The 23,717-nt window shown below is 41.0% G+C and overlaps 1 protein-coding gene across 2 annotated transcripts; it reads left to right on the top strand.

Annotated features, from left to right (window-relative positions):
• Window positions 1–222: 222 nt before the first annotated feature.
• ALDH1L1 (aldehyde dehydrogenase 1 family member L1) lies at window positions 223–22,790 on the top strand. 2 transcript variants are annotated; one of them, XM_069966717.1, is made up of 23 exons: window positions 223–297; window positions 8,677–8,827; window positions 9,084–9,318; window positions 9,746–9,911; window positions 10,223–10,324; window positions 10,654–10,743; window positions 10,862–10,999; window positions 11,528–11,653; window positions 11,741–11,832; window positions 12,220–12,367; window positions 12,541–12,660; window positions 13,084–13,211; window positions 14,043–14,193; window positions 14,475–14,545; window positions 14,815–14,920; window positions 16,186–16,273; window positions 16,423–16,516; window positions 17,254–17,353; window positions 17,556–17,654; window positions 18,302–18,467; window positions 21,317–21,422; window positions 22,126–22,325; window positions 22,717–22,790. In XM_069966717.1, the coding sequence occupies exons 2-23, from the start codon at window positions 8,698–8,700 to the stop codon at window positions 22,770–22,772; spliced, it is 2,712 nt and encodes a 903-aa protein (XP_069822818.1). In that variant the 5' UTR covers window positions 223–297; window positions 8,677–8,697; the 3' UTR covers window positions 22,773–22,790. The 2 variants fall into 2 exon arrangements, with proteins under 2 accessions (XP_069822818.1, XP_069822819.1); XM_069966718.1 differs by lacking the exon at window positions 223–297 and adding an exon at window positions 3,751–3,811.
• Window positions 22,791–23,717: the final 927 nt, after the last annotated feature.

Below are 23,717 nucleotides of genomic sequence, written 5' to 3' on the forward strand. Positions count from 1 at the left end.
ACTACTACTACTACTACAGCAGCTATTCTTATACTTTTCCATTTCTCTTCCTGATCTGTCAGTTCTATATATCTCCAACAAACCTTGCAGCCTTGAGTCATGAATATAGAGCCTGGTGCTCTGACCTCTCCATGCACTGCCCTGTGTGTTACAGTAATTATCAGTAAAACATCCCTGGATCTTGTCCTGCTACTAGACTCCTCCTCTGCTTCTCCACCTACTGCCTCTAAAAAATAGCTCCAAACTCTGCACTGAGAGTCTTAGCCTGCCAGAATCTTTGCTGTGTCCTGTCTCCAGGTAAGTTCTATGGGGGTCACCTGCCTAATTCTACATGGCTTCTACTTATGTGGGCTTTATTCTTATCCTTTGTGAATAGATTTCCGTTCTTATGTAAATAAAGCATAATCATTGTATAATGGAAAGTTCTGAAACTTTGTTATATTTTTTTGTATCTCTTCCTTATACTTTTTATGAGCTCTGCCTGTTGTCAGTAAATAGGAACTATCTTGTTTATACACACACAAGGCTGAAATCCAGACCTAGGACTGGTTTTACATGGCAGTATTTAGCGAAGTATTTTGCATTAGTACTTGTCAGCCAAAAACTAGACCTGGCTCCAAAACACAGAAGATTGTGGTATATATATATATATATATATATATATATATATATATATATATATATATATATATTGTATATATATACTGAGCCAAATACTGCTGTGTTAAACCTCTATTCAATGCATCCACCACAGAGTCTGTTCACTGAGCTGGATGGTCCATTGCACAACGGGCCCCCCATTGACTATAATGGCATTTGTCTAATTAGCTGGGGAACCAATTAGCTGATTTGGTTCCCTGCAGCACAGTAGAAATCTTCTGTGCAACTCGCCTGTAAAAGGTAGATGACTACCTGCCTGCCTCTGCCTACAGCGCGCCAGCGGATTAAAACCTAATTTTCTCCGGTTTAAAACTTCTGCTGCAGCCGCGTCCAGTACATGCCCCGAACTGCACGGAAGCTTTATACTGGGCTCCAGGGAAGCAAATTCAGACCAATTGGGCTGACTGATTCCCTTTAAGCAGAAAAAAATACTACTTGCAGCTTTTCTTTTGTCCGCTCAGGTCCTCTCCAAACAGAGATCCAATGCAGTTGTGAATTTGGGCGGGGTATGTTTGGCACCAGAGGGCGGAGCCTGGTGGTCAGTTCATTAATGGATGTTAACTGATACAGACCAATACCCAAGAGATCCCATTGACTTTAATGGGGTCCATCGGGTTTCCGTCTGGTGTCCATTTATTTTTCAGGATTTAAACAAACAAAAAATTACTGCTTGCGGTGTCAGTACAGTAGCACAAAGATTTAAACAGTTTTGGAGCTCCCAACATCATAATGATACAAGATACGGGGAGTACTAACAATGTACCTATTTCACAGACGATTGTAATGGCCAGATGCAATTGTAACAAATTCTCAGCTTAAGGCTGGGTTCACACTACGTATATTTCAGTCAGTATTGTGGTCCTCATATTGCAACCAAAACCAGGAGTGGATTAAAAACACAGAAAGGATCTGTTCACACAATGGTGAAATTGAGTGGATGGCCGCCATATAACAGTAAATAACTGCCATTATTTCAATATAACAGCCGTTGTTTTAAAATAACAGCAAATATTTGCCATTAAATGGCGGCCATCCACTCAATTTCAACATTGTGTGGACAGAGCCTTTCTGTGTTTTTAATCCACTCCTGGTTTTGGTTGCAATATGAGGACCACAATAATGACTGAAATATACTGTGTGTGAACCCAGCCTCAAGAAGTAATGGGTGTTTACAGGCTTTTAGACCCCCTCCCAAATATTAAATACAAAGGTTTCTATTCACTGACAGCAAGCCAGTATCAAATGATGCAGATACAGAAATTGAAGACTATGAGAAAGTTTCACAACTTTTTATTTTACAGTGATCAAGCTTTATATAAATTTTAGATTTGCAATTTCCTCACATAGACGCCTTCTGTAGCTCTGCACGTAACAAGTGAATAAGATATGTTCAGTTAATAAAGGTCAGCGAGTAAGAAGCTGCCAAACCTCACACAGAGCAGTCAGGGCAGAGCTAAGAGTAGGTGGTGCAAAAGACACTGTGGGTAAATGCACCTTAACTTGCACCTGTGCCTTCCTCCTATTTGTTTGCACAGTCATTGGGTTTCAAGTGCAAATAATTAGACACAACAAGCTAAAGTTTCTCAAACTTTAGAGAGATTTGTCATTTTGCATTAACTATAGGTTCTACTTAAAGGAGAAGTCCGGCGAAATTTTTTATTAAAGTGTTGTATGGCCCCCCCAAAAGTTATACAAATCACCAATATACACTTATTACGGGAAATGCTTATAAAGTGCTTTTTTCTCTGCACTTACTACTGCATCAAGGCTTCACTTCCTGGATAAAATGGTGATGTCACGACCCGACTCCCAGAGCTGTGAGGGCTGTGGCTGCTGGAGAGGATGATGGCAGGGGGATGCTCAGTGTCGCTCCAGTGCCCTGTGTCCCTCAGTGTCCCCCTGCCATTATCCTCTCCAGCAACCAAGCCCGCACAGCTCTGGGAGTCGGGTCGTGACATCACCATTTTATCCAGGAAGTGAAGCCTTGATGCAGTAGTAAGTGCAGGGGAAAAAAGCTGTAATTTCTGTAATAAGTGTATATTGGTGATTTGTATAACTTTTGGGGGGCAATACAGACTTCTCCTTTAAGGTTCTTGGGCAGAGAAAATGTTATACTATTTGTATGAATTATTGACTACTGCCAATGTCAATGTCTGTAAATGTCTGTAAATGTCAGGATCATTAACCGGGAGTAACCGGAGGTGTATTTACATGCTGGTCACTGATTGGGCAAGCCTCTCAGGAGGCTGGGATGGATCTCTCATCTGATTGGTGAACACAAGACAGCGCCCTGAACCACACGCCTCTGCAAATATCCTGTATGCAACATATTACCTGTATACAGTACTGCATCACTCCTGTAACAGAGAGAGGGGAAAGAGTTTTAGCCATTAATCCTTAGCTTTTTGGATTTGCTCTGAAAAAAAGCCAAAGACTGTGGTGTTGTACTGAAGGGATTGTACTTGATCTTAGCTAATATAAGTGAATTGGGCCAAGATGAGACTCACAAATGGCTGTGAAATCAGTACAGAAAACATCTCTATCAGGTCACAGTCACTTCTGAATGGCAACACAACCTCATTTAGTAAGATTAGCTGGGATGCTTGCAGTGTGACACAGCCATCCTTGGACATGTGGTCCATGTCACCGCTACAGTAACCCTAATGTTTTCCTGGGAGTGCAAGTCCATAGATGTGTGCAGGTCACCTATATAGCCTTGGTTTATTCCTTAATACTGCTGGTGCCTCATGTCTTATGGTAAAAGAGGACTGAAAGGTTTCTTTCTGATGTTTTGGTTGCACGTGTCTCCTAGGACAAGTAAGCTTCCAGCAGAAATCTCCAGGGCAGATGTAAATGAGACTGCTGTGCAGGAGACACATTTTTCCATCTTGGAATCCGCCCTTACCAACAGACATCACGGTTTCTATAGTGCTACCAGAGCCGTCCTATTTAGAAGAGGCCCCTCCAGCTACTCCCCATGTCTCATTGGAGACATCACATCTGACACTTGCTATACGCTGCTGATTTATTTCTGCATGGTGGCCATGTTCTCATGTAGCTGTGTCACATTATGTTGTGATTTTTAGCAAAGTGAGTAGAAAAAAGGCACAGCAGCTGAAACAATCTCCTGTGGATACTCTTGGGAGCGCAGGTTAGTGTAAGTGTAAATTTTGGCACAATGGGGGTGCTGGCCTCAATATGAAATCCCATTTATGACTATGTAGAGAACCTGTATGCAAGTGCTGATCTAGCGGCCTGCTTAAGTTGACCATATACATTAGATAGCAAATTATTCAGCCGGACAGATAATAATAATATTTATTTCTATAGCGCCAACAGATTCTGTAGTGCTTTTTTTTTTTTTTTTTTTACAGGGGTTTAAATACATGACAGCAAATATTATTGGTCGGGTGTCCATCCACTGAAGCCCCCCTTCCCCAACCACACACACACACACACACACACACAAAAATCTTTAAAATGGACACCCTAGTTTCTCCTTCTGGGAATTTATCTGTACAGAACAGGAAACAGGAAGTCGCAGCTTAGTTTTGAAGTGAACCAATCAGCACATTAAAGGGAACCAAGCGCACAGGGACACTGCACAGATCTTTTAGAAAGGTCTCATGTCAAGGGTTGCTCGCTCTGTAGCTTTACATTATGGTAAAACGTTGTGTAATCCGGCACAGGGGGAGAGCCATGAGCTAGTCATCTGGCTGGTGTCTGAGGCTCTAACAGGCCTCTTTGCCTGTTAATCACCCCTGTTAGTCACTAGTCATGGCCCGGACACTGCTCAGATCACCAGTTCACAGCTCTCCCTATATACCTGCTGGATTGAACAACATTTTACCGGAATATACTGAACAAGCAATACCAGACATGGTAGGAGACTTGCAAGATGTGTGTAGCGTCCCTGTGAGCGTAAACAGCACAGATGTGTTGGTTGGCTCCCTTTAAGCCCAATGGACAACAATAAAAACAGCAAGAATTGTTTTATGATCTAGATGGTAAAATGGAACATTTAAAAAATTAGCAAAAAATATGTATAAGATTGGGTTCACACTGGGTTTTTGCAATGTTTTTTTTCCCAACCATTTCATGCAATAAAAGGATTAAAAACTGATGCATTTGTGTGTATCCGTTTTTAATCCCTTTTTACATAGACTTAATTATATATATAAAATAAAAAGGATCAAAACACAGTGTACACAAAAACATGGTAGTTTTTTTATCCTCTTTTTTTAGTGGAGGTTAGTTTTTTCATGTTTATTCATCATTTTTGTTTTTGCATGAAACACAAGAAAAAACCATTGCAAAAACGCAGTGTGAATACAACCTTACATGATATCTTGATTCAACCCCTTCCCCCATCACACATTCTGACCTTAAAGGGGAACTCTAGGTAGAGGTTAAAAAAAAATGAAACTTCCGCAGAAGTATAACGCATTACTTACCTATCCCAGTTTTGAAACTACCAAAAATCCATTTTTTTTTGTAGGGGGAGGGGGGGGGGGTTGCTCTGTTTTGTGTTTCTGTTCTTCCTGGTTTGGCATTTCCCAGAATGCAATGCTTTCCCTCATGTGATCATCACAGCCCCCACCCCATTACAATCAGTAAAATTAGTGCAGCAGAAGTCCGTAGAAATTTTTTATTATTTAAGTATTGTATTGCCCCCCAAAAGTTATACAAATCACCAATACACACTTATTATGGGAAATGCTTATATAGTGCTATTTTCCCTGCACTTACTACTTCATCAAAGCTTTACTTCCTGGATAAAATGGTGATGTCACGACCCGACTCCCAGAGCTGTGCGGGCTGTGGCTGCTGGACAGGATGATGACAAGGGGACACTGAGGGACACAGGGCACTGTAGGGACACTGAGCATGCCCCTGCCATCATCCTCTCCAGCAGATGTGGACAGGTTTCATCCTTTGACTATTTTCACACAATATATCTTTTCTATTAATCGCGGTCATTGTTGCAAATTGCAACAACGGCCATTATTAATAGAAAAGATACATTGCATTGACGTCAGAGGGAATCCCGGACGGAGTGTATACACATAGTATACACTCCGACAAGGATTCCAAGCGGCTGCAGGAAAAGCTGACATGTCAGTTTACTACGGTGGCTATTTATTGAATAGCAGCTGCACAACACTGACAGTTCACAGAATGGAAAGTGTAGCTCCGACCACACTTTCCATTGTGTGCTATGGTTAACTGGGATGCGGGCGCACATGAATGCGCTCACATCCCAATTCAACAGAAATGAAGTTCATCCGGCCGGTACGACATTACCGGCCAGGATGAACCTCACTGACACCGGCCGTTCTTTGACTCACAGAATGGCCAGTGTTATACAGCGTGTGAATCCTTTTAGTGTATATGACTATGCTTCCTGTGAAGCACAACAGTATAAGTCTACATGCACACGGAGCAAATTAAACCAAATTTAGCTTGAGCATTACTCTTTATTAGGGGTGAGCAGACTTGCCGAAAGCATCCAACTTCTCCAGATGCTGGGAGTCAATTGCAGCGTGTTATGGTTCAGGCGAACACTGCCAAACCCAAACGTTCGGCAAGTTAGCTTATCACTAGCCAAGTGGACTTTTTCTGTGTGTCTCTAGGAAATATTGTCATATTGTTATTGAAGTTAACTGTTCAAAAAAAAAAAAAAAAACTCACACAACTGTTTCTAGGCATGTCATGTTGTTAATAAAGTCATGTCTAAAAAAAAAAAAAGCAAAGAAAAAAGCCCTCTGAGGAGACAAGGATGTATGTGCTGGTTCTCTAGAGACACTGCTAGACATGGTACTGAGGCACTGCTGTGGATAGGTTTAGTGCTGCTCCTCAATAAACTCTTACTTACCTGTTAGCTGGATTATGTTACCTGAATACCAGGTCACATGATGTGTATGGTGGGTCACATGACTCACCATGTTTAGTCTCTTCTGCTAGGCTAGTTTGTTACTGGAGCTAGCCATATACCCAGCTGGGAAGTGTCTGATGTTTTTGGTGCTAACCCAGGTCTTCTACTTGGTCTGTTTCTGTTTTGTTTTTTTTCTTTATAATTCTACTTTTTTATGCTTTTTTGTCTGTTCTTTCAGCTAAAAAGTGTTTTTTCCTTTACAGCTCAAAAATGCACCAAAATACTGTGTGTGAACATAGCCCTAGGGTTCCCAAGTCTTATGCTTTCACTATGCTGTAGACTAGTGGTAATGGATGCCGTGTTCACCTGTTTTCATCAATTTGTGCAAACAGTTTGTGAACATGGCCTTATTGTTTTGTATGGGGATCAGAACATGCACGGAAGGGATTTGTGCCCAGCTGTGCGGTATGGTGCTCCCAGCTCTGGTGCCCGGGAAGGCCCTGGGGCTGATTTCTGGCTTCATGTGTTTGTTGCTGAACATTCTAAGACACATAAGGGGAGATTTATCAAACATGGTGTAAAGTGAAACTGGCTCAGTTGCCCCTAGCAACCAATCAGATTCCACTTTTCATTCCTCACAGACTCTTTGGAAAATGAAAGGTGGAATCTGATTGGTCGCTAGGGGGCAACAGCCAGTTTCACTTTACACTATGTTTGATAAATCTCCCCCCTTGTTCCTTAACCATGTTGAGCAATCCTCTTTACTTGAGGTTTCCTGTAAAGGTTCCCATACACTGTAGACCAGGGGCTACATTTGAGGTAAATATTGGGATACTGGCCACAAAAGTAATTCCATGGTGGGACCTTTCACTTTAATACAGTGCTTCTCAAATTGTGAGGCGGGCCTCACCATTGCGGCGCCCCCTAGTTGCTGGTGAGGCCCAGTTGGGGAGGCAGTTCTCACAAAATGACTATGAGTTGCACAGTCCTTTCCCTGACTGCATCAATTTCTGCTTTAGGAACATTATTGACATAGTTTGTACTTTTTTATGTTATACAGAGATAAGGAGACAAATGGAGGGTATACTGAGCAATAGTTTCTATATTTGCATGGAGTTCTATCATAGATGGTGAGGCCCCAGCATCCTCCTGGTCAGTCTGGTGAGGCCCAGGCATCATTTTGTCTGCTGGGTGAGGCTCCAGTAGAAAAAGTTTGAGAAGCGCTGCTTTAATAGACCAATTAACTATTGATTATGATCGGTCTATATGTCAGCATACCTTTTTTTCTGTTATCCAGTTTACCTCTAAAAATAATTAAAAAAAAAAAAAGCCACTAAGTGTGATGTACATACTGTTCTGCTGTTGTTGTTTCACTTTATTGGTTCTGCTCCACAGGGAAAGGAGGCATTTGGATTGCTATTCCTTTACCACTCACGCATGTACCATGTTACCAGCAATCGGCAGTAAAAATAATAGTTTCAGTACTGGCTGGTTTACCCTAGTCATAGTCAATGGGCCAGAGGCTCTAATACTACAGTGTAAGCCTAGACCAGACCATCTAACAGTGAGCCAGACTTATTACAGTGGCTGGTTGATACATTTGTTGCACCAGAGTTTTATTAAACAGTGTTGCATTGTAATCCACTCCCCTCTTTCTGCTTAATCCAGGCTCTCTCACCAAAGTCACCCCCTTCCTTATTGGATGTGGAGTAAAACATAGTATAAATGTTAATTTGCATCTGTTGTTTGTGCAAATTTTGCCAGACTTCTGGTGCAATCGTAGTAGAAAATCTGCCTAAATGTTGACATATTATCAGCCAGGGGTGCATTTTAGGCAGTGGACTTATGTGTGCCTGTCACAGTGAGTCCATATATACAGTTATCCAGACATTTACTGGAGTTGAGTGTTAATGCCAACAGTTAGTCAAACAAAGTGCAGGGGTAGGGAGAAACGGGTAGGGGGGTTTGCATACATACTTTCTTTGTCTCAGATGTTGATACTGTATGCCTTATTGCGGACGGTCTGCGCACTTCCACTCACTGCAATGTGTTTTATATTGGTAAAATAATAATAAGTTTGAAAAAAAGAAAATGCAGGAAACTCCTAATAATATGTATTTTCGGTAATTTATTTTCCTCAGTCTGTCTCACCAGCTTCAGTCATGCGGATAGCAGTCATTGGGCAGAGTGTTTTTGGGAAAGAAGTATATAAGGAGCTTGTGAAAGAGGGACATCAAGTGGTGGGAGTATTCACTATTCCTGATAAAGCAGGAGGCAAGCCGGATCCACTAGGTAAGTGTTTCATCATCACCATCATCGTCATGTACTTTGTTTACTAAATAAACATGACTAGGATTAATTATCAGAAGGTTTCATTTGATGGGGTGAATGGTTTTATCCTGCTATGGGTTTTAGTCCTACTATCCATGGAGATCTCAATTGAGATCCCAAAACATTCAGGAATTAATATGAATTGTCCCTTTAACACTTTCACAGTCCTGGAGATTCTTCAGTCAAGTGAAACCTCAATCTTCCTTTGTACCTGTAGGAGCAGAAGCAGAGAACGATGGTGTACCTGTCTTCAAATTCTCACGATGGAGAGTAAAGGGTCAGGCTCTCCCGGAGGTTGTAGAGCAATACAAATCAGTGGGGGCCGAGCTAAATGTTCTTCCCTTCTGCTCTCAGTTTATCCCTATGGAAGTCATTGATGCTCCAAAACATGGATCTATTATCTATCATCCTTCCATCCTGCCACTACACAGGGGAGCCTCTGCCATTAACTGGTAAGTATTTGAGACTTAAAATTTTATAACATTGTATAGGTCAAACTTACATTCAGTGTAACTTTAGATACTTTGTATAACTTTGGTTGATGGTAACTTTAGTAACCTCCAGAGCTGCATTGAGAATTATGCTCACTTGGGAAAGGCAAATCTATAGGAGGGAGCAAACGCTACTGGGCACCAATGCAATTACACAAATAATCCATACACATTGGAAAGCAGGATTGAAAGATAGTTGTACAATAATGTAATTGTGCTATTATATACAAATTATTATACTTTATTATGTTATATAATGCGTATAGGTTTTATGTATTGACTGCCCTTGGTATGTTTGTGTAGGAAGACAGAAGGCCTAGGTATAGCCCAGGTATCCAAGCCAGCCCCTGAATTTACCTTTCATATCCACAAAAATTTCCTCTTGCAGGACACTGATGCAGGGAGACAAGAAAGGCGGCTTTACTATATTCTGGGCAGATGATGGTCTGGATACGGGAGACATTCTGCTTCAGAAGGAGTGTGAGGTCCTTCCAGATGACACAGTCAATTCAATATACAACAGATTTCTCTTTCCTGAGGGAGTTAAAGGCATGGTCAGTATATAATGTTTTAATTAAATTTCCAATATTAGAAATACATCGCTGCCTTACAGATCAGCTCATTTGCTGTGTAACCTTACATATAATGTGCGTAATTTTACAAATACCTTGATTTACTGACTTTGCACTGATCTTGAGTCCTTCCATGTTCCAATTTGGCTTGGAAGGCAGACATACTAAAACACAAAGTATATTAGAACATTAAAAAATATATTACTATACAACAGTGAATTTTATTACCTGGACCTACATTAATCATCCTTGCTCATTCCTTCTCTGTAGCTAATGAAAGGTGTCTCTTGCAGGTGGAAGCTGTCCGGCTCATTGCACAAGGCTCAGCTCCGAGAATCCCCCAACCAACTGAAGGAGCCTCATATGATCCAATACAAAAGAAGGAAAATGCAAAGGTCTGTAGAATGATCTGTTATCCTGGTTCTGCTCATTCTTGGTATGATCCACTATAGTGATGCAGAAACAAAGATTCTCCTATACAGATGAAATTGTTGAAATACCCTAACCTTGCAAAAAAAATTTGACCACAGACATATCGAAGCCACATTATCATGGAGCTGCAGCCTAATTTTATTCCAGTAGAAAGGACAGGCATATAGTGGAGTGCAGACCATGTCATTAAAGACCTATCCTTGAGATAGGTTATTTAGGGAAATGTAGCTATGACCAATTAGGTAATAGAATAGCTGGTCCTTACTCTGGTATTCTCTGTCCAAATGTGCAGATTAATTGGGATCAACCAGCCGAAGCAATTCACAATTTTATCAGAGGGAACGACAAGGTGCCCGGAGCCTGGACTGAGGTCAATGGAAATGTAAGTGCAAATCTATAACCCCCCAAAAAAAATATATATATATGTTGGTCGTGCAGTAAAATAATAATTCTTCAACCACACTGCATGTTATATCCCTACATTTTTTTCCCTCACCCAGAAATTTACCTTTTTTGGTTCCACCTTTACTTCTAATGGACCAAATCCTGATGGAGAACCTCTGGAAATTCCCGGGGTATCAAAACCGGCTGTGGTGACAAAGAATGGCCTGGTGCTTTATGGAAATGATGGGAAAACGGTGAGTGTGTTTCTTATTTTTATTTTGTATGCATTTTTTCTATAGTATTATAGTAAATAAATATATTGCTCCACTGTATCTTACCAAACTATAACAAGCCCCACAGCTGTGTCAGTCATACAGTTTTCTAAGTTACGTTGTGTAACAATTCCTTGTGGTTTGTCATGAGATGATCATACAGATGTATAACTCAAAGGCATGGCCTAAGCAGCAACATCTGATGTTTGCTGCTCTTTAGTAATGGTTGTGTCTGCAGACCATGTGGGGCCCAGGAAAAAGTTATACACAATATCCAGCATGATAAGCTAAACCATTTTCCACACACATTGTTATGGCTATGGTCAGTGTCCTTTATCCATTCACCAATGTTGCTTGTGATAGGTATATGTCTCTGCCGCACACTGGATCACATACACTGGGCTAGATGGCCTAACTTTTGCTCCAGTCTGTTCATAGACCCCTTGCCACTAGAGGACACACTGCTCTACCACAGGCCCATGTCTCACAGGTCTCTGTATTTGACCACAGCTGACTGTGAAGAACATTCAGTTTGAAGATGGTAAAATGATTCCAGCATCTCAGTACTTTAAGTCATCAGACAACACATCCCTACAGCTGTCAAAGGAGGAGCAAGCAATAGCGGATGAAATAAGGGTACGTCAATCCATTACCTTCTGACATGAATCTCCTATAGACCATTAAATAAACAGTATCTTAACCAATTTTATGCTTGTATCTCAGGCTGCATGGAAACGCATCCTCACTAATGTCCCTGAGATTGAAGACTCAACTGATTTCTTTAAGGCCGGTGCAGCATCTATGGATGTAGTAAGGTTGGTTGATGATGACAACATGTATATACTAAATTAGACATCCATATAACCTAGGATTGGTTATGGACTAACACTGGTATTATGTAGGCACTGTGGCCAGTAATAAATACTGTCTGGCCTTCAGCTAGTATAATATATGCACTATGATGTTAACTACACAGTATGGCTGGTATTATAAGTGGTAGGACAACATATGCGCTACAGTTGTCATTATATAAACTCTATTTATAATAATAATAATTATATATATAAATATATATATCATTATTTGTACACCTTAAAATCTCTCTTGGGGTAGGGAATGTTTTGACTTTTGCAATCGGGCCTTGTGATTTCTATGTACACCCCTGATGATCAGCTATACTCTTTGTGCTGTCATATCTCCAGGCTGGTGGAAGAAGTAAAGCTGAAGTGCAATGGGCTACAGCTTCAGAATGAAGAAGTCTACATGGCCACCAAGTTTGAGGAGTTCATTCAGCTGCTTGTGAGGAGGCTGAGAGGGGAAGGCGCAGAAGAGCAGTTAATCATAGATTATGTAAGGCACCATATCCAAGAAATAGTCAAATACTTAGTCAATATTTAATAAGAATTTTTGTAGCTTTCCTCAGTACCCATTCCCTCAATGGCCGTGAATCATGAAGCTGACATATAGGGAGCTGTCTGTTTCAGTCTTTACTTTCTGAAGCTGTTTTATCTGTCCCTGTACAGGTGGAAATGGACATTAATAACATGAAGATCAAGATTCCTCATCAACTTTTTACCAATGGACAATTTGTAGATGCTGAAGGGGGGAAAACCTATGAAACCATTAACCCCACAGATGGCAATGTAAGTGTTAATTAAAAACAGTAAGGCTGGGTTCACACTGTGTTATTGCAATCCTGCATTAGTGTGCATCCGTTTGGATCAAAACGAATCTGTTTTTTTACCGGACACAAAAGTAGTGTCAGCTACGTTTTTGTGTCCGACAAAAAAAACGGATCCGTTTCTTTTTACAATGGAAGTCAATGGAAAAACGGATCAAAATGGATGCACACAAATGCATCAGTTTTTTGCAAAAAACGGATAAAAAAAACGGATTGCAAAAACGCAGTGTGAACCCAGCCTTACTTAAAAACTTTCCTTCTTCCTCACTAAACTGCCTTTCCCACAATTATTACGCTGCTCTTTAATATGGAGCATCCTCCTATTTCAGAATAGTTGTCAGGAGTGGAACTCTCCCTGCATTCATCCATATTACCTTTTTCACAGGCTATTTGCAAAGTGTCTCTGGCCCAGGTGTCGGACATCGATAAAGCTGTTGCGGCTGCTAAGGAAGCCTTTGAAAATGGTGAATGGGGCAAAATGAATGCGAGAGATCGAGGCCGTTTGATATACAGGTACTCTGCCATATTCCTGTTATTACTTCTAGGAAATCAGGGCAGGTTTATTGACTATGTGCATGAGTCTTAGATTACACAGGTCACATCAGCTGCTACTGCTGATGGCAGCCCCATAGGTTACACTCATAGCCTGGGAACACTATAAGGCTGGGTTCACACACAGTATATTTCAGGCAGTATTTGGTCCTCATGTCAGGTCCTCATAGCAACCAAAACCAGGAGTGGATTAAAAACACAGGCTATGTTCACACACAGTTGAAATTGAGTGGATGACCTTATTATCTTAGGATAGATATATGTCTATCCCATAACATCCCTATAACAGCAAATATTTGCAGCAAACAGCAAATATAACAAAAATATAATAGCAAATATTTGCCATTAAATGACGGCCATCCACTCAATTACAACATTATGTGAACAGATCCTTTCTGTGTTTTTAATCCACTCCTGGTTTTGGTTGCTATGAGGACCAAATACTGCCTGAAATATACTGTATGTGAACCCAGCCTAAATCTTATAATAATTGTATGGCAGTATTATGTAGACTGTGTACGTCTCTATTATTTGACTACTTTAAGAACAGAGATGTTATTTGGTATGGTATGGTGGTATTTGGACACTGCATGTTTTCTGAGCACTGTACAGTATACTAATATTTTTGCAGTGTAAGGAAATAGCAGTGGCAGTCATGTGTAGCAGTAATAACTGGGCCCTTTATAGCATGATCTTTTTTTTTTTTTTTTTTTTCAAATACTGTAAATGGAGGAAGCTAACAAAAGAGATTACCCATACCCCATAATTTCTGATTTATTTGTCTTTTTCTAGGCTTGCAGACCTTATGGAGGAACACCAGGAAGAGCTGGCTACTATTGAATCCATAGACTCTGGCGCTGTGTATACTTTGGCTTTAAAGACTCATGTGGGGATGTCCATACAGACATTCCGATACTTTGCTGGCTGGTGCGATAAAATTCAGGTGATTGTCAGATGTCCCTAAAGCCTTGACCCTAAAACTACTAATATTGAGTATGTGTCAGCGAACTTGACTTGTAACATCTATAAACCATTGCCAATGTCAATATTGTGCAAACAGAAAATCGGGTAACAAAAGTGCAACCTATGAAGTCTTCTCAGTGTAAGTGATCAAAATATGCTTTAGTGATGCTTTTATCATAGAAAGCGCTATTCTTTCCCTGTTCTGATGCACAGAACTTTGGTTTCATGGAAACTAGAATAATATATGTATACGTCTTACAGGGCTGCACCATTCCAATAAACCAGGCTCGACCAAATCGGAATTTGACCTTTACCAAGAGAGAACCTATTGGGTAAGTGTTACATAAAGAGGTGAATTTAGTGCCCAAGCAAATCAAACACAAGGCTATTACAAGAAAAAACTTTCCTCGCTTGCATGTAGCTGAGGTGGTTAGAAGGTTGTGCTTTAGCATTTTGGCTCCTCAGTGAGTGGCCTTAATGTTTTCCAAATGGTATAGCAACTATATGTACACATATATTAGCATTATTAAACCACCATATTTCAGCCTGTGGGTTGGCATAATACAGAAAGTAACAACTGATGGTAACATTTTCAATTCAGAGTATGTGGTATTGTCATCCCCTGGAACTATCCACTCATGATGTTGGCGTGGAAAACAGCAGCTTGTCTTGCAGCAGGTAACACAGTGGTGCTGAAGCCGGCTCAGGTAAGATATATCTCACATTTCTCCCACAATGCTCAGTTCTGTGAGAACAGGATCAGGCTAAGGGTACATGCACACTACGGATTCCCAACAAAACATCCTTTGTGGATTCCGCAGCTTGCTGCCGCAGCTCGCAGCCAAGCACATTTCCGCCTGTGCCATAGACTCCATTCTATGCACACGCGGATTCTGCTGTCTGTCCAAAGAATAAACAGGTTCGTTCTTTGGATGGACAGCGAAATCTGCCCAACCATAGAATGGAGTCTATGGTTTTCCGTTGGGATTCCGTAGTGTGCATGTACCCTAAGAGAGCATATTGAGAGTTGCAGTTAATATGGAGCAATGACTGAAGTAACCTCAGCAAGAGCTTCATAGGTTGGCTTCTGTAGATGAGCAGCCGCAGCCTGGGATCACTATGTTCAATGCCAAGAGGTGGCCAGAATGGTGCAATGTGCAGCATAATCAGACACTCACTTTCTGGGTTGTTAAATTGTGCTTGTTGTAAGATGTATGGAGAGGAATAATACCTGTGGTATCTTAATATGTTAAATTAATATACATGAAAAATTTATTCACTTTGTAAACACTTTGCATTACTTTTATTGATCTTCAGTTCCAGCTGAAATATTGACTCTCTGCTGAAATATTGACTCACCAGCCTAGCCCCCCAAACCATTGGTACCGTTCTAATGCTGACAGTAAATCCATCCCGGCCATGTGACTCAAAATCTTCCTGGTGCCATGGTTGGGTTGAAAAATGTTCTTTTATTCATGAGCAGAGGCGTCAATAAGGCATGGCCTAGGGCATCCATGCCCTAGTCCTGAAACGCCTCCACTCCTCCCCTAGTCTTTAGTTCTGCCCCCGGCTGTATTTCTTCTATTCAGATCTAGTTATAATACTGCTCATGTGCCCGAACAATCGTAAGAGGCACAGGCGCACAAATCCAGACCAAGCTTCTTGTTCTAGGCTACCATGTCTATTGCGCCTGCACTGTCTTTAATAGCGTTCGGGATCTGTCATTTGTGAGGTGCAAGTGGAGCCTGTACCTCTCACAGTACTTGTGCGGCACAAATGACAGATCCTGAACACTAGTGAGAAGGGGGCTCAGGCAACGCAAGCTCAGTCCAGGATCAATAATGCAACATATTGTTGTGGGTTATAGCATTTTTACCATGTGTGATCATGAAGGACTGCTTTCTAATGCAGATACTATAGTGTCCTATGTATAAGCAATGAATTTAGATTTTATAGTTGTCATATTCTGCAGGTGACCCCATTAACAGCTCTGAAGTTTGCTGAATTAACAGTAAAGGCCGGATTTCCTAAAGGAGTTGTTAATATCCTGCCTGGAGCTGGTAGGTACACTAGTGAAATTTGCCACCCTGCCGACAACCCTCATCCCTAAAATAATAAAAATAACAAGACAAGTTGGGATTCTCCTTTCAAGGAGTATGTAGTAAGCAAGTTACAGGTCACAAGTTCAGTTTTTTTATGTTTTACATAGGATCTCTTATTGGACAACGTCTGTCTGATCATCCTGATGTCAGGAAAATAGGATTTACAGGATCCACACCCATAGGAAAGCATATTATGAAAAGGTAAATTGGTCGGATTCACACACTGCAATGTTTTAGCCATTTTAGTCTATTGCAGGTCAAAGAAACAGCATTAAAAACGTCTGTGTGCACATAGGAGGCAGTATTATACTAGATAGTCGTATTTTACGACTATAGTAGTATATACTACTATATTAGTTACTGTATATTCTTGCACTCAGGACCAGTGTTATGGTAGCTTTACTCATTGAAATAGGTGGTATTTTTTATAGTGGTCATATTCTTGTAATAGTAATTATAGTATTTTTAATTTTCTTTTAAGATGGTAGTAGCTTATCCATCCTTAACAGTAAAGCTACATTAACACGTCCAAAGTGCTGACCATAATTGTGCATCCATAGTTGTTCTCAAAGCACTGACCTTTTCATTAAAGTGTCACTGTTGTTATAACTTTCAAAATCTAAATCAGCAGTAGATGAGAAATAAAGCAAGGTTGCAATATACATTCATTATTTTTTGTTATCATGCTGTAAAACAAAGCTGAACTTGCCAGAAATCCAGGTCCAGTCTCCTGAAGGCAGATTTTCTGCTGATTAAAAAAATAGACTAAACACAGGAATTCCGGCCAGTACAGAGAGTCACCGCTCAATGTGTCCATCAGTCACATGACTGCCTTCTCTCTGTGAGCGCTCAGATGGCCTGGGATACACAGGACTTCCTGTTTTCTGACTGTTTCCTGTTTTTTGAGAAAAAAAGTCCTTTCCTGCTTTCTCTTGTAGTTGTGCACTGAGTAATGTAAAGAAGGTGTCATTGGAGCTGGGTGGCAAATCTCCTCTCATCATCTTTAAAGACTGTGACCTTGACAAAGCTGTACGGATGGTAAGCCTAATAATACAAATTAAAGGAACAAGGAGGAGCTAATAAAGTCAATGTAGTAGTGGTCTGATTATTCTACCTTTAGATAACTAGGCGAGCTCCTGAGTTTTATTGTGCAGCTTCCATTTTATTGCACTGGGATAAATGAGCAGGTGTGTTTTGATACGATGACATACTGCAGGTATATTTTTTTCTTGTCATGTAGGGGATGAGTGCAGTGTTCTTTAATAAAGGTGAAAACTGCATTGCTGCTGGGCGGCTGTTTGTGGAGGACTCCATTCATGATGAGTTTGTGAAGAGAGTGGTAAGTGACCAAATAAAGTGCATGAAGAGTTACGCCTTGTTGCCACATAGCAAATGAAGACATACTGTCGAAACAATATCAGGTGTGCATCATAGTGTGGCCAATGGTTTTGGTTTCATGCTTTTAGCACTATGTGGGATTGTGCACCTTTTGAAGCCCAAAACAGGTGTGGGTCATAATGAATAAAATAATATAAAGAACAGATGCTACTAGGAACACGTTCTCACATTTGCGGCCCTGAATATGACAACATTGTGCAGCTATTGGTGAAGAGATGGGGGTATAGTTTTGCCCCCCATTTGGACCGCAGCGTGATACTGACACTCCTTAAGTGGAATGGACTCAAAAATTTAAAAAAAAGTAGAGGTATATGAACACATTGGGGCATGTAACAATGTGTTTGCCCGTTTTTTTTTTTTTTTTCCTTTTTTTGTCTAATACTGAGTTTTTGCAGTGTTTCTTGCGCCAGGACAGGGCATGGTTTCAGATTAGCTACCTTTCTGGGCTGATTTATTATTATTATATATATATATATATATATATATATATATATATGTGATTTTTGTGCCAAATATTGAGCATGAATTATTAATGTATTTGTACAATAGTAAATTTTATCTCTAATGACCAAATTTTCTATTGTACAGGTGGAAGAGGTAAAAAAGATGAAGATAGGGGACCCACTTGACAGGTCCACAGATCATGGACCCCAGAACCACAAGGCCCACCTAGATAAACTAATTGAGTATTGCCAAACAGGTGTGAAGGAGGGGGCTACCCTGGTGTATGGTGGAAAACAAGTTCCAAGACCAGGTAAGCCCTGTATATTCCCAAAATGCAAGCCCTGAATGCCACATCAGAACCACAACTCCCAGCATACCCTGCCATTGTCTGGTTAATATGACAATACTGAGACTTGCAGTGCTTCAGCAATCATGCATCAGTAGTCACAATCTATCGACATTATTGATATAATTTGCAGGGTCAGTGACAGGAAATGTCTCTGGGTGGAGGTGACTTCAAGCATTGTATCTTTGAACATTTCTCCAGGCCTCACATCTAATATTCACTGATTCATAGTCTGGGTCAAGATTTTCTGCCAGTATGATTGTATCTGTGCTCCAGGCAGTGGGTATCCAGCCAGGAACCCCATGTGCAGCATTAATGTAGGAAGGGGAGAGAGTCACAGAGCAGCTGAGGACAGAACACAGGACGGCAGGAATGTACAATGAGCCGGGTGAGACCAGCGTGACACCAAAATCTGCTGTATCGTACTTCCATGTACTGCTGTGCCAACTGCTGCTGCCCTCCTTACAGTGGCATAATAATAGCATTATGGAGGAATACTGTCTGATTCCAAAGTAATTTCAGCTGTGACCTATTAGGAGCTGATATTTCATTTTTAAACACTCTGCTTGCTGTAAATCAGGTATGGGGAACCTTTTGGCCCTCCAGCTGTGGCAAAACTACAACTCCTATCATGCCTAGACAGCCTTTGGCTGTTCAGGCATTATAGTAATTGTAGTTTTGCAACAGCTGGATGGTCCAAGGTTCCCCATACCTGCTGTAAATGAATGGGAACATAATTCTTTATATTCAGTCTAAGGGTACTATTACACCAACAGATCTGACGAAAGATTATCTGCCAAAGATTTGAAGCCAAACCCAGGAACAGACTATAATCAGAGAACAGGTCATAAAGGAAAGACTGGATTTCTCCTCTTTTCAAATCCACTCCTGGGTTTGGCTTAAAATCTTTGGTAGATAATCTGTCGTCAGATCTGTTGGTGTAATAGTACCCTAAGGCTATGTTCACACTACGTATGAGACGGGCCGTTCCTTAAGTTCCGTGACCCCGGCCGTAGAGCCGGCCTCCCATAGCACACAGTGAAGCAAGCGGCCGGAGCCGCTCTCTTCACTGTGTGAGGCTATGTTCACACTACGTAAAGCAGCGGAACACAGCCTATTAAGCAATGGGATCCCGGCCGGAGCGTACACACATCGTATACGCTCTGGCCGGGATCTGTGCCTCCCCGCAAATAACTGACAGGTCAGTTTTCTGTGGCCGGAATTCAGTGAATTCCGGCCGCAGAAAGACCTGTCAGTTCACACAGTGAAGGGAGCGGCTCCGGCCGCTCGCTTCACTGTGTGCTATGGGAAGCTCTGATGCGGGCACACGCTGATGTGCCCGCTTCAGAGCTCTGCGGCTGGAAAGATCATTCGGCCGGTACTTAAGTAACGGCCGAGATGACCCGGCCAGGGACCGGCCGTTCCGTGACCCGGCCGGGGTCACTGAACGGCCGGTCTCATACGTAGTGTGAACATAGCCTGAACTGACAGGTCTTTCTGCGGCCGGAATTCACTGAATTCCGGCCGCAGAAAACTGACCTGTCAGTTATTTGTGGTGCCGCTCCTGGCCGGAGCGTATACGATGTGTGTACGCTCTGGCCAGGATCCTATTGCTTAATAGGCTGTGTTCCGCTGCACAAAAACTACGGCCGTTGTTGCCATCTGCAACAACGGCCGTAGTTTTACGTGGTGTGAACATAGCCTAAAACCTGCACTTGCCTCAAACTTCTCACAGCTTAACATAGATACACATAATATTCAGTCTGGACTCCAGACATTTTAGTTGCACTAATGCATTGTAAATCAAGAGAGGAAACAGATTTAACACAGATCTTTTTGTCATGTGGTCAATGTCAATGTGGTCTGAATGCGGGTGAGACCATGACTACATCTCTTACCAAAAGCCATGCGATGTTGATAATCCCGGTAGAGCTGTGTCGCTATAGGGGAGGAAACTGGGAGGGGTTTAACCACATAGAGAATGCATTCTAAAGGCAAAAGTGAAAACACAGCCTTACATAAGGTTATATGAGGTTGGATGTTACTGAAACAAACCCTCAGCTGTAAGAAGTGCTAAAGGCAGGTGGTGTTTATATGTTGCAATTGCATTGCAGTTCTGTCATGGTACTACAGCGGTTTACCTGTGATTTCTTAGTATACGTAGCAACATGTAAGCATAGCTTTAGGATGGGAAGCAGAATTAGAGCTGGGCTGGGTATACATTAAAAAGCTTCACCCATTCTATCTCCTGTCTATAGCCCCAGTCTTGTATGTAGTCTCTAATATCCTCTAGTAACACATACATGCCTATACATTACTCCCACTTAATGTCATCTAGTATATATTAAAGGAGAAGTCTGGAAAAAAATTTTATTAAAGTAAAAAAAAAAAAAAGTTATACAAATCCCCAATATACACTTATTATGGGAAATGCTTATAAAGTGCTTTTTTTTCCCTGCACTTACTAATGCATCAAGGCTTCACTTCCTGGATAACATGTGATGTCACGACCCGACTCCCTCAGTGTCCCTCCAGTGCCCTGTGTCCCTCAGTGTCCCCCTGTCATCATCTTCTCCAGCAGCCACAGCCCGCATACCTCTGGGAGTCGGGTCGTGACATCACCATTTTATCCAGGAAGTGAAGCCTTGATGCAGTAGTAAGTGCAGGGAAAAAAGCACTTTATAAGCATTTCTGTAATAAGTGTATATTGGGGATTTGTACAACTTTTGGGGGGCAATACAATACTTTAGTAAAAAATTTTGGCGGACTTCTCCTTTAACAGAATGATGAACCTCATTGTTTTATATTTTCAGGCTTTTTTTTTGAACCAACCATATTCACCGATGTAGAGGATCACATGTTCATCGCTAAAGAAGAGTCATTTGGTCCAGTCATGATTATCTCCAAATTTACAGACGGGTAGGACCTGCATGTGATCTGTAATCTGTAATAAGATTTCTTTCTGAATATTTACTCTTGTCCACATACAGACAGTAATGCTACCTGATGTAGAAACTATGGCAAGAACATGTATAACTAATCAGTTCTAGGTCCGTAGCACCCCCTAGGCAAGGCAAATGTTGGACGCTCTCCCCATTTTAAAGGAAATGAACAATAACATGACTGCCAAAATAATAGTACTATATAGATCATCTGAAAAAAAAAATAATAAAAAGCTAATTAACAGTACTATAAAATGCCCAAATGCTATTGCAGTATATAGGGCCTATCATATCATGCTATAACACCACCAAGTTAATAGTACTATGTATGTAAATAATACAAAGGCAAAGAAAGTTATCAAGTGATACCCAGCTAATAGTGCTATACAGTGCCGAAACAATATACAAGGAGGATTTCAATTCAATAATCCAGTCTTCAAGATGCCCTAATACAGGTAGATAATGGAGGCTGTTTTTAGCCCAGGTGAATAAGCGAGCCACCTTACTCCTGGGCAGAGGATGGAAAAAAAAAAGGCGGGGAGGGGGGAGTGCTTCTTTAAAAGGACACTGCTGTCTATTGCAAGAAGAAGGTTACTAGTGTCAGATGTCCTTTGAGACATTTTATATGGTAGTTGTAATAGTGGCAGTGGGTTTTCTTATGTTATTCCTCTATATTCCAGTGACATTGACGGGGTTCTGAAGAGGGCGAATGACACAGAGTTTGGCCTTGCATCTGGAGTATTTACGAAAGACATCAGTAAGGCTTTGTATGTGAGCGAGAAGCTCCAGGCCGGGACAGTCTTCATCAACACCTACAACAAAACCGACGTGGCTGCTCCATTCGGGGGCTTTAAACAGTCTGGCTTTGGGAAAGATTTAGGTGAGGATCAATGTCATCTTATATTGTTGTATTACATGTCTCATCTTTTCCTGGTGACAGCAAGGGTGGATACCATTAGTACTCTCATACAGTAGTTACCACCTGACTTTCTTGCCTAGTTATGCAGTGAGGGATCCTGCACCATACCTATGGTGTCTCTCGGGATCCTGTAAAAGCTGAGTAATAGGCCCTCTTGGTGCTTCAAGGTGGCCATATTAATCCTTTTTTTATACATTTTAGTATACTGTACATATCAAACATTGCGTTTCCCTTACAATGCACATACAGAAACATTAGTTATTCACTGCTGCCACCTCCTGGCTGTAATGAGATTTTTGTACCCTAAATCCACTTTTAAAACTTTAACACTTCTTTCTATTTGTTTTTTTAGGTGAAGAGGCGCTGAATGAATATTTAAAGACAAAAGCTGTTACTATTGAGTACTAGAAAAATGTATAGAAAAATGTACAGAATCATCTTAAAGTCCTGGACTGCGGCGATGAGCAAATCTCGAGCAAGCTCAGATTCAGAAAAACCTAAGCTTATGCCTAAGATTGGCTCATCTCTACTGGACTGAATTACTTACATTTTCTAGGTGTTCACAAAGATTACATTTAAAGAGAAACACTATACGAATGTAATCAATGATAATGAAAATACTGAGACTATGTCTATACACACTAAAATAAAAGCAAATTATGTCATTTTTTATATAATAGCACATTATTAGAGTTAAATTATGGCCACGTTTTATACCTATTTTACTGTGATATTTTGCTTTTATTTTACAGTGTGAACGTAGCCTAAAGGTAGTAAACAGGTCCAGTTCTTGGAAATCCCAATGCTCAGCTGTAATTGCTGGCAGACATGAAGACTGAGCATAAAACCCCCGCTTCAGCCAACAAGTAATACATGGATGGGCCGGGTCCACCAAAGCAGGGTCACTCTTATTTAGTGGAGGGGTCTCTTGATTATGAGGGCTAAATGTTTTAATAGGGCACAAGGTCAGGGGTTAAACTCCATTACCACGTTCTTCAAAAAGAGTAGCATCTAATCTGCCTATATTACACTTCTCACTGGTGTTGTCACCCAGCTTTGCTAGACTACTGAATCGCATATCAGCTTAGTTATCTATTGATGCATGTCATGCTGGAAAGATGTGCCATTCAGGACTTTGGGAAAGCTGGGTAATAAGGGAGCTATAATGGAGACTATACATAGCGGTCATTACCTACCTTTTCTAAGCCTGAGTTCACACTACATTTTTCCTTCTGTTTAACATATAATATTTATAGACCTGAAAAGTAAAAAAACGTGGATATTAACAGGTAATAGAAACGAATGCCATACAGCAGAATCTGTTTTCCACTGAAAATTTTTTTTTTTTTTTAT

The sequence above is a fragment of the Dendropsophus ebraccatus genome, chromosome 4 (assembly GCF_027789765.1).
Source record: "Dendropsophus ebraccatus isolate aDenEbr1 chromosome 4, aDenEbr1.pat, whole genome shotgun sequence".
Taxonomy (NCBI): Eukaryota; Metazoa; Chordata; class Amphibia; order Anura; family Hylidae; genus Dendropsophus; species Dendropsophus ebraccatus.